This window comes from Ascaphus truei, chromosome 11 (genome assembly GCF_040206685.1).
Source record: "Ascaphus truei isolate aAscTru1 chromosome 11, aAscTru1.hap1, whole genome shotgun sequence".
NCBI lineage: Eukaryota > Metazoa > Chordata > Amphibia > Anura > Ascaphidae > Ascaphus > Ascaphus truei.
Genome location: NC_134493.1, coordinates 6,509,474 through 6,521,973, shown reverse-complemented (window position 1 = coordinate 6,521,973; position 12,500 = coordinate 6,509,474). Strand labels below are relative to the sequence as shown.

General features: G+C 41.8%; 1 protein-coding gene across 1 annotated transcript in view; it reads left to right on the top strand.

The window, feature by feature from the left end:
- Positions 1 to 1,064: 1,064 nt before the first annotated feature.
- PGAP6 (post-GPI attachment to proteins 6) overlaps positions 1,065 to 12,500 on the top strand; it is a 172,843-nt gene continuing 161,407 nt past the window's right edge. The window contains exon 1 of the mRNA XM_075565213.1: positions 1,065 to 1,637. Coding sequence (XP_075421328.1) covers positions 1,550 to 1,637 — 88 coding nt within the window. The 5' untranslated portion in view covers positions 1,065 to 1,549. The remainder of the gene's footprint in view (positions 1,638 to 12,500) is intronic.

Below are 12,500 nucleotides of genomic sequence, written 5' to 3'. Positions count from 1 at the left end.
ACACGCGAAGCATTGCAGCCTATTAAATCCTAATCATTATCATTTAACAGATCAGCCGCCCATCAGCCAGGCATGAACCCAGGCTGGGAAGGCAAACGCAACGGGGCTTGTCAGAGGTGAGGAGCGGCGCATTCCAGGTATCTGCCAGGTACATACCGGGTATTTGCTCAAATAAAGTGTGTCGGTGCAGTATGCATGGCTGATCCCTTTTCTCCAGCTTCCTTGAATGTACTACTGTATGAGGAAGATCATGTGACCAGATGCTAGTGCACGTTTAGAGAGAGGGAGGGCAGTGCTGACAAAGGGGTGTGCCTGGGTTTGTGACAGGCCATGAAGGGGCAGTGCCTTAGCAAATGGCTGTTAAAATAGAATACAAGAAAATTGGTCTTTCAAAGTTGTTTTTTTAAAAACAGAAAATGCTAAAAGTATTATTTCTTACTACAGAACTGATTTATTAAAAAAAACACACATGCAGGATATAGACTGAACTGCAGCTTTAACTGAGTGGACAAGGGTTCGATTCTTGGCTTGGAATGTTATTTTTTCCCCATTTTATTTCCAATTGAGTGCGAATAGCCGAGCGGCTATTTACACTCGAGTGCGACTAGCAAAGCAGCTATTTGCACTCGACTGGGAATAGCCGTGCGGCTATTTACAATCAAATGTGAATATCCACTGCCAAATTACACAAGCAAAATTACTGCTTGAGTGTGTGGGAGAGGGGGCGACAGCTGACAGGTTTGCACTGAGAAATCATATACAGTATATCGTATGCAATCGAAATATATATATATATTAAAAAAAAAAATATATATATATATAAAAAATGTGTATGTACGTGTGTCACCACTCCCCCAACTTTGTAGCTGTTGTTGCAGCTGCTCACTAATCTTTGCCTCTCCTAAACTTCCTGCTTTTCCAGAAATACAGCAACATCTCGCCCCCGAAAGGGCTGTGGAAATCAGTTTCTATTGCATCCCAAAGTAAGCCAATCAGTTGTGTGGGGGTGGCTTGTGTTATCTGCTTTGAAGGCAACCATTGCCTGAGAGGCCCCTTCTATCCCATGTATTTGTATGACAGGCAGAGACCGGAAGGAGGAAGTGCATGCTGTGTACACTACTGACTCGCTGCTTAGGGACCGTGTGATTGTTGCAGTGTGAGTGTGACATGACGCGACTGTTGCTATTGAATAGCAAGTTACTGAGTCTATCATGTTTTGAGTGTGTTGTTGTCGTCATTGATAAAAGGGATCATTAAATAATCGCGAAAGTCTGTGTGTGCTATTGCAGTAACAGTCTGAATATAATTTGGTGTGTATTTTTTATATATATATATATTTATATATATATATATATATATTAGGGTGTGGCAGTATTTATTAGCCTTGTCCTGTGTGCGTGACTGTGCTGCTGTGTGTACATTGTGGTAGAAATAGGTGTGTGTATGACCATTGCACTGCCAGTCAGCTTATGACTAACATGATAGTTGTGGGAGGGTTTGTTTGCTCCTCTCAGATAGTGTCTTGATAGACACCTCAGTTGTGTTTACAATGGCAATGCGCTGGGATTTCTTCTCGGCACTTTTAGCCTTCCTGAGGCTACTTCATGTCTTCCTACCAGTTGTAAGCACTTCTAATGGTAAGTACCGGAATTCTTATACACCTTTTGGGGGCTTATTAAGGCACTCTTGTCTATGCAAGATAAGCAGGGGCACTGATGAGTTAGGTTACCTGACATTACTACGTGCAACGGTGTTTGAGCAAAATGGTGTGTGGAGAGACAGGGCCAGTATGGTATTTTGCAATAACCTCAACTGTTGTAATCTCCTGTAGTTTTTGACACCCGTTGCTCTTCCCCTGAAACAATGTTGACACGTTTATTCATATAACCTGCCTGTGTGAGATATTGCAGCATGGAGCACGTACAGTATTCATTCAGTTGCTCCATGCACCACAATGTCTCACCGGGAAGTTACACCGCACACGCATTAAAACAAGCTGCTTGCATGGGCTTTGCTGCCTCATGCTAACATTTCATTGAATTCATTTGCAGACCCAGCTCTCTTAAGATCAAATGGTTAAACACAAAATGTTTTTAACTTGATCATATTGTGGAGAATTCATATTTTGGTATCGTAGTTCTGAAGAGCAAGGCTTTTAGCCTGGCAGTAGAATCCGAGCCCTATTGATTGTGAGGGGCAACGACAGAAATGGCTCTTGGTGTGTCTGTTCTTGGTGTCTCTGCTCTTGGCGTGTTCGTTCTTGGCGTGTTCGTTGTTGGTGTGTCTGCTCTTGGCGTGTTCGTTCTTGGTGTGTCTGTTCTTGGTGTCTCTGCTCTTGGTGTGTCTGTTCTTGGTGTCTCTGCTCTTGGCTTGTTCGTTCTTGGTGTCTCTGCTCTTGGCGTGTTCGTTCTTGGCGTGTTCGTTCTTGGTGTGTCTGCTCTTGGTGTGTCTGTTCTTGGTGTGCCTGCTCTTGGAACAGCACAAGGGAACTAAATGGGTTAAATTGAAACAAGGCAGGCAATTAATAAACCGGCAAACACTGTGAAGGCTAGCAGTTTAGGACTGTTTTAATATTTATTTTATTAAGGAGATTTGGGAGGATGTATTTAAAAATACTCAGTGTGACTGAACAATGTAGCATTAAGGTGACATTTGCTCTTCAAATATTAAATATGGAAAAGATGCAACATGAAGATTGTTAACTTTTTTTTTATTTTTGGAAGTACAATATATCTTGCGAAATATGGCTACTGTATTCACATATTTGTGTCTTACTGCAATATGTCTAAATATTTATTTTATTATATGTTTTACCGGGATGTAATACATTTAGTTACCTCACGTTTTCAAGTACCGGTATGTCCTGGGATATAGATGCAAAACAAAATTTTTGGCTCTGCAGACTGAATTTTTCCGATAATTGCCATGCCATTGTTTACTTATGCAACTCTAACATTCTTTCTTTTTACAATGGAACGAAATCAGGGGAGCGTCAGTACCTGGAAAATATATATACAAACTACCATAGTGTATACTGCTAATAAACAAAACATATAATACGGTAGGGCTCCAAGGAGCAACAGGGTGCTGGATTGGGTATATAGTCCAAAAACAGCATATGAATAGGGAGAACGATATCCCAGAAGAGAGACACAGAGTCAAGGATAAAAAGCCATATAAAATTTATCCGGAAATGGTAAAAGTCAAGGCTTACAAGATACCGGAGTATAACAGGCGTGGGTAACAGGTTAGAGATGGAACGCCGAGTCGCGACCTCGTGGACCTCCTGCACGTCTGTCTTCTCTGTCGGTATCTGTCCTATGCTGCAGGCTGGATGCCGATACGTCACTTCCGGGTTTCACGGAACAGTTGGCGCCACCGGAACATCAGCTGGAGACTGTCTCCCTCAGGATGTCACGTTCTTTGTTTTTATTATGAGCTATTTGGAAAAATGCAGTTAGACTTAAAATGCGCTTATACAATGTGATAAAAAAAATTTGCCTTAAAGGTGTGGCAGGCAAGTTTGCGTGCTTTTATGTTATGAATATTTTAATGTTGCTAAGGCTAAGGCCCCGCTCCCAGAGTCAGCGCGCCCGCACTGCAGACAGGCGGTGCGCTGACATACACAGACCGCAATATGCGGTCTGTAGGGAGCGGGAGGTGGGCGGGAGTGGGAGGTTTGACAGGGAGGGGGGGGCGTGGCTTGAGCGGCGGGACCTGCTACTCTCCCCCCCCCCCCCTCCCTCCACGGACTCGGGCTGGAGCTGCTGATGGTAAGCAACACACACACACACACACACACACACACACACACACACACACAGACACACACACAGACAGAGGCAGGCACTCACGCACTTATACACACACACACACAGACAGAGGCAGGCACTCACGCGCTCAGACACATACACACACACAGACACGCACGCACGCATTCAGGCACACAAACACACACACATACACACAGACAGGCACTCAGACACACACACACAGACAGGCACTCACGCTGCTTTCACTCCACACTCCTCCCCGCTCCCCGAAGCCTCTCCTCCTCCCGAAGCCTCCCCTCCCCATTGGCTCACAGCCACACCACGTGACGCGTCAACGCTAGGGATCACCATTTTCTTGTGTCCCATAGCGGCTGACGCGCCACAGCGTGTAGTGCGCTGTGCCGCCAGGGGGGACCGGGACCGGCTCGGGAGGATTCCCCTGCTGGTGGGGAACTCGCGTGTGGCCGCCCGCGCCAACGAGCGCAGCGGGACCGAGGCCTTACTGTGCCTTTAGGCTTTGTGTATTCTTATATATTATTTTCAGTGTCCTTGTGGACTATCCAGTTAGTAAACCTGACACACACAATGCTTTGTAAAGGGGCATAATTATGTTTACTTCCCTTCCATCCATTGCCCGTTTGATGCAAGATAAGATCTTGTTTGCCTTTGCAACTACTGCATGACTTTGGGCACTATTGCTAAGCCTGCTGTCTACAAGCACTCCTAAATCCTTCTCCATCAAGGATTCCCCCAATATATCTCCATTTAATTTGTAAGTCGCCTTTTTATTCTTGCATCCCAAATGCATAACCTTACATTTATCTGTATTAAACATTATCTGCCATTTACCTGCCCACGTTTCCAGTCTCTCCAAGTCTTTCTGAAGAGAAATTTCATCCTGCTCTGATTCTATTACCTTACACAATTTAGTATCGTCAGAAAAGATGGAGACTTTGCTCTCGATGCCAACCTCAAGATCATTAATAAAATATACTTGACATTTTTATTCTGTCTGTCTTCTGGTTATGAGAGCGAGAATGGGACCCTTTTTACTTTTATTCTTACTAGCCATATCCCTCACACACTGCAAACCTGACTTCTTAGGCTTTTAAAATACGCACAGCCTTCTGTGCTATTTAAAACATTATGAAACAAAATATTTTTCTCCATATTTCTTCTAAGTCCCAAAGTAGAATGAAAAAAAAAAAACGCTTAGGTTCATTCTTAGAGCTGTATCTCCTTCCTTTCTTGAAATCCGTACTTAGGTTTCATAAAAACTGTGTGTGTATATATATATCTATATATATCTATATATATATATCTATATATATATATATATCTATCTATATATCTATATATATATATATATATATATATATATATAATCATAGGGATGTGCGGAATCCCTGAAACGGTAAAGGGGTCCCTAGTATAAAAGGGGGGATGCCCAGTTCATGCCGGGTCACCCAGAACCTGATATAGGTATCTGATATAACCTGTACCTGATATAATCTGGTAGAACCTGTATCAGGTTCTGGGTGACCCGGCATGAACTGGGCATCCCCCCTTTTATACTAGGGACCCCTTTACCGTTTCAGGGATTCCACACATCCCTATGCCCCATTTACCTTTCTGGACTGTGCTGAATTGTCCAAAAAAGATAATAGTACAGCGAACAGCAGACAGAGAGCAGGGTCAATGAAATAAAATATCAATTTATTGAAAAAACTAGACTGTCCCAATGAGGAGGGGAAGGGCATTGTTTATGTGCCAATAACCACCTTCAGGGAATACTTGTCCTTTTATGGATGCTTCTATGGACTATCATTTAACTGTGGATTTATTCCCCCATGAGTCTTCTTTATTTTGAACTATTATCTACGTGGAACCAATTACTTGAGTACCAGGACCACTTATGCACACATCGTATTGGTCTGTGCTGAAGCAGGGAGTCCTAGCGGTGAGTTGCGCAAGCGTTTTCAAGGGGAGATTTTGCCGGAGCAATGTGTCTCAATGTATCCAAGAATCCGATCTGATCTGATTCCTGGGTAATTTTTTGGGGTATCCAGCAACTCTGGAACCCAGCTACCTACAGTAGACACATTCTGACACAACTTTCTCTGTAAACCCCCCTTGAAACTCATAGCCTAGCAATCTCTGCATGCTGTCACTCCTGGAAAGGTAAAACACAGAAAATTATTTGTCGCACCATTGCTTACATTGCATGTACAGCAAACAGGTTCAAGAGCTGACACTCTAAAACCCCAAATATGGATCAGAGGTAACCAGCCGGGCATAATACCTTTTATTGTGTGCCCGGTTAACCCCTCACCATCACAATTGGTTTAATGTTGCCATGGCCTTTAACACCATGTTTTGTGTCATGTCCATTTATTTTAGTTAAGACATGCAGCCTGCACAGGAAGTGTATTCTGCTTGTAATTATAGCTTTTCCCCAAAGGATTTTCCTGCAGACATTTGTTTCCAACTCAGGAACTTCTGTGGCTCTGATTTTTGGTTTATTTAATAATTGTTGAGATAATAATAAAAAAAAAAAAATAAGATTGTCAATCTGTTTTAAAAGGCATCACACAGAGCTCGCCCCAAAATTATTATGTTAGTGGGGAACTGCACCTTTTTTAAAACTAAGTATCTCAGAAACAAAGGGATAGGGGCTGGAGTTATGATCGCTAGAAATCAGATAGTGTTAACCTTTTCAGTGCTGTATGGGCATGCATTCAAGGAAGTGTAGAGGAGATGAAATAACTCTGATCAATGAGTGATCTGGGTTAATTTAAATTAAAAATAATTCTAAATGGAGGATCACTCCTTCCCTCATCCCCAATCTGGCTTGTTTGAGAGATTTGGGACTCCTTGAGGAATCGGGGAGAAAGGAGGGATGACGGTTGGGATGGTGTTGATTAAGGCCGTGTGCAGTGTTGGGCTTGCGCCAGATGCAATACTTGGAATGTAGATCAAAAACTTCAATTTATCTCGTCTGACCACAAAACCTTCTCTTTTTTTCCCCTTCATATGCCTGCAGCATTACCTATATGCTTTTTTGCAAAACAAATTAATAACTTTTGGTTGAACTAGGATAACTAATGTTCTTAAGTGACCCAGTCAAATATTTGATTGGATTCAAGTTAGGATTCTATGGCAAGAATTGAAGATTGCACTCCAGCAACGATCTCTAACAAACTTATGAGAACTGGATCAATTTTCCAGTGAAGAATGGGCATACACTTCACCATCCTATTGTGCAAAGCTAGTACAGACCTAGGCATAATGACACAGGAAAACCTTTTGCAGCAATTACTGCTAAGTACGGACTTTTAAGGGGTTGAATACTTATGCAATCAGAACATTTCACTCTTTCCCCCTCTTTGCTCACATCTAACCTCGTCATGTAACCGTGTTCAGTTTAAACTCTACTGCTTTGTAGTTTTGAAAAAACAGTGCGCATACATTATTTGTAATTTAACAACTAGGTACTTTATTGATAGGGGGTGAATACTTCTGTGTGTGTGTGTGTGTGTCAGGCTCTTAAATCTTCCTCTTATATTGTGGTTGCTGTGGGGCACAGATAACTTGGCTGTCTTCTGATCTTTAGGAGAGACTAAGGAGCATATGCTATGGTGGCTGATCAGGCTGTTTTTGGCCAAATATTCAATGACAAAGTTTGACCAAAAAAGGTTGTCTGCTTTGACTGATTATAGAATAAGCCCCAGAGGATCCTATTCTAGTAACTGCGAGGTTGTCCTGGTCAAATCACAGGATTTGGCAAAGCAATTTTGTAGTGGGGCTAAAAATTTGATCTGATGTATTTATAGAAAACTTTTGACATGTATAACATTATGTATATGAAAATCTTATAGTGATTAAACAGACAAACAGCGCAAGGTTTACTGTTGCAAATCTTTGCCAATCGATCACAGAATTGATCAGCAACTTGGCTATTAATCTGCCTTGCCTAACACACACGAGAAGAAATAAAGTGCTCAGCTAATAAACCAATTAACTAACCCACTAAAGGTGATAATGTGGTTAATAACACCATCAACCTTAGGGTGTAAATAAAGAACATACAGTATCTGTGTTGACAATGGCGTCTGCAGCTGTTAATGGGTCAGGGTGACTCAACACTCCAACAGAACTAGACAAACAGAAAACAAAAAACAGCGCAAAACCGCATAGTGAAATATATCAAAGTATAATTAATAATAAAGGTGAGTATTAGGCGTACATCAGATAGAAAGAACAAACACATCGAGTGCAAACAGCACAACGGATCAACAGATTACCGCTCAGCAGTAGGTATTGTGAAAAACTGGAAATCACAGCTGGGGAGGTTTAAGAAGTCTTCCTCGCGCCCTCGGTGCAGGGTATTGCTGGAACTCGGTCAGTCCGGTGACATGTATGATAGTCCCTTCCGTACACGTGGTACGCGAATATGTTCGATGCGGAACAAAGTCCCATACGCACCAGAACAGTGGGATCAAAGCTTAAAGTCCCAATCTCAATGACTCAGCCACCAAGCAGGGGAATAGGGGCTAAAATCGGACAAATAGAAGTATATTATCCTACGCGTTTCGTAGCTAACGCTACTTCATCAGGGAATAGTTTAGCAATGGCTGTCATCGGCATTAAGTACACCCCCCGCCTTCTGTATTGGGCGGTCGCTGATGAATAACAGCCAATCGGGTTGAAATGGGAGGCGACCCATGTAGGCTGACAGCCCTTGCTAATAATCATAAACAAACATATTTTATTAACACATTACATTCAAATAGCAAGATAAAAACCTAGATGTAAGCCTAGAGAAAAGGAAAAACTATTAATAACATTTCATTAACTAAAAAGTATAACACTGAAATTAAATGATTTGTATAAAAATAATTATATAAAAATATATAAAATTGCAACTAAACAGAAAAGAGATTAACCCATCAGTAAATCAATATAAGGCCCAGACATCTATGTCCTCGTTTAACCTTTTTGGGGGACATTGTATCTACAGTAGTTTAAAGATCCAGAAAGTTTCTTGAGTGGAGAGTTTTTTTTAACTCTATCGCCTCTCCTATCGCAGGGAATATGTTGAATACCCCTGAACGTCAGACAAGGGGGGTCTTTATTATGATGCAATAGAAAGTGTCTTGAGACACTGTGTTTTTCATTTCCACTTCTGATGTTTCTGATGTGTTCTTGAATTTTTCACGATAGCTACTGCTGAGCGGTAATCTGTTGATCCGTTGTGCTGTTTGCACTCAATGCGTTTGTTCTTTCTATCTGATGTACGCCTAATACTCACCTTTATTATTAATTAATTATACTTTGATATACTTCACTATGAGGTTTTGCGCTGTTTTTTGTTTGTCTAACACACACAAGCCCTGGTACCAGTGCAAGCAGTGTTAGGGTTAAATCTACGCCCTGCTCTAGTAAGCAGCTTCCTTGAGTGACGGGGAGGGGTGAGGGGTGGCCTGAGGCCTAGGTGCCACCCACCCTTAGCTGAGACCTGAAGCCCCACCCCTGGTAACATTTGGGAGTGGGCATTTGGGAATTGACAGTTGGGAGTTAGTCAGTTCTCCCCTCAAGGGAGTGAGTCGTTGTTTTATTCCCTCCTGCAGGGGACTGGGAGCTATTTCCCTTACTCCGCCAGGAAGTAGGGGAGCAAAGGATAGACCTTTGGGGCCTCAAGCCCTGGGGGTTGATTCCAGGGACCAGAGGAATGCATTAAAGGCCAGTTGCTATTTTTATACTCCTGCCTGTGACTGCAGTTTTTCAGGGGGTGTGCAAGATGGCTTTCCTGCGGGAACTGCACCCAGCTCTCCTGGGGCCTGCTGAAAATGGAGGCCCTGCACACAGAGCCGAGAATATCCTGAAAGCCTGTCCTGTCTTCCCCACTACCATCGGCGGACACTCGGCAATCCTGTAAGCCTCGCAGGTACAGCACAGTGAGAGTACAGGTAACAGCGAAATCTCCCTTAGAGTGTGGGAACACCTGTTACATGTTAAAAAAAACAAAAAAAAACCACATTTGAGTGGTTGGTAGGAGAGACGGTGAAGGGAGTGGTGGGGGTTAGGATAAGAGGTCAGGAAGGTCCCAGTTTATCACAGGAGTCCAGAGGTAGTGGAACTACTACCACACCACTTGATACGTCCAACTACCCCTTTTAGACCTGGACTGCAGATACGAGGTAGCTGCATTCCAGGTACAAAGCTTTGTCCATCTGCTTCGCCAGCAGCCATATGGCCTAGGAAAAAATGATGGAAAAGAAAAAATCTTGATTTTTCATTCTGACTATTTTTCTTTTGCTGTTGGCTTCTATTATCTCCTTTTTTTCCCCATATACCCTTATAAGTACATGTACATACTGTATATACATGGTTCTGGCATGGGTATTATACATTTTTGACTAGGTTCCCATTGCGGGCAAGGTACAGTCAGGTTTAGAAAAGAAAGAAGGCACTGTAAAATGTCTTTATTTCTCTTTTAATTGATTAACCCAGCACCACAGTACTCCGCATCCTGGTCTCCGCACATAAAAAGAAATTCAATATAAATAATCGCATACAAAATTGTGGTGACGTTCAAATAAATTACGATATCCTCAAAGATGGTGGCATAATATTCTGTTTCTGAGTAAAATACTTATATTTGATCTTGGTATCATGAAGTTGAACTTTCTCTCCATCTCAGTATTAACCCTCTCACATCCTCCTGGTGTAATTCTTCAGTTCTCCTCTAGCCAGCCCGTGCTAGATATTTATCCAGAAAATATCACTTAGTATCACTTAATTGTTTCTACCAATTTATTACCAGATAAGGTCCTAGAGCTTAAACTGATGTCATATTTGATAAGGAACTGCCCATGCCTTCATACTGTACAAGAATAAGCTAAAATGGCATGTCTTCTGGAAATCTCCAACCTAATGCCATAGCCTCTTCTGGTTGCATCAGCACTAACCACAGTTGTCTAAAGTCGCTCAAATGTCACCCACAGAGCCCCACTGCAGAGAACTCAGCAAAGCTGCACAATCAATATAACTAAAATACCATCCCAATATTAATGAATCTATCTCAAGATACCAATTTCAATATTAGAATATCATATGCAATATAATATGAACTGTGAAAAAAGGAAAGTCCTCCAGCGCGTGTGATCAGTCCATCAACCCAACCAGGTGTACATGGCGAAAGATAAACACAAAGAAAAGGAGTATTGGTAAACTGACAAATATGTGCTATTAACCATTCCTAAGGAGATGGCAAAGGCTACAGTGTATTCTGGCCAAACTACTCCACAATATATAACTGCTTGCAGATATCCAAATCACTCTTTATAAAGGAACAACATGCACTTACATGTGTTGATCGCACTGGAGACGGGGTGTACCCTTCAGCAGCAACCAGTGGAACACTTAAAAAGGTAGAAATAAAGGAATATGGCATAATAAAGTTTTAACAATAGAATAAAAATGGATGCACTCACAAACGACTTATTCACAAAAGCATAAGTGAATAGCTTTCCAGCCTGATGTTACTCCTCTCGGACCCAGCACACCCATGTCTGTCCCTTCGTCTTCGACTTCCATGATTTCTTTGGGGAGTCCTTCACAGCTGCTCCTGCGTCTCTCTCTATCGTCTGCTACCCGGTGGCTATCCTGGCTCACGCGTTGCCTGGTTCCAGCCATTTGGTACCGTTCCTACCAGGGTACGGTTTGTGCAAGGAAATAGAGGTCTATAAGGGTGCTCGCTGATTGGTCAATCATATCATATATCACTGAACTGGATTTCTTACAGACGCTTAAAAAAAGCTTTGATTTGTACTTTTCCTATGTTAATAAAACAACGTGGTTTATACAATCATACGTGAACTTGAACAACCAATTTACAATAATATAAGAGAACCCAATTTTCTTGCTGCCAGTCTCATAAAAAAAATCTCCCTGGACAAAGTCCAAAACCGTTTTCCTTCTTTTAATTTTTTTTTTTTTAAATGTAGTTGCACAAATGAGAATCTGTAGAAGCATAGAGGGAGGAGAGAAATAGCTAATTTAAATAAAATGCATTTGAATTTTTTTATATAGGGACATGCTCTTATCTCAACTGATGTACAACAATATAACAAATGCTTACACCCACAAAACACACAAAATGGTAGCTTTAAAGAGAGAAGAAACATTTTCAAGTGGGATACAATAAGGCGGACACAGGAAGGGTGAGGTCAGGGCAATGTGAGATGGGCAGATACAGTAGGAGAGGGAAAGACAAGGAGGATCGTGATAGCCATTGGAGAGGATAGCAAAGGACATCATGGCCTTTCTCAATGCTACTCTACATTCAATTAACTGTACATATCTAACATACAATAATAGATGTGTTCAATTAATTAGATATCAAGGGTTAAACTATCATTGTTAACAATGGGAAGAATGGTCCCCTAATTGTGGGATATTTTCAGCTTAACCTTTCTACAACTGGTCAAAAGTGTGGTTTGTGTGGCCCACTCCTTCTCTTCTTTCTCACTGCCTGTCTGCGAAGGTAACAATGTGATACCACCACACAGTGGTTTGTTGGGGTTTTTAAATAGGCATACAATAAGCCATTTGCTTTTTATTCGGTCCATCTGTCATTTAACGGAAATAAAGCATCTAATCAGGCAATGTTGTATCTTTGTATGTTTGTGTACAGTGTTATTTATATGTAGCATAAGCCAAGGA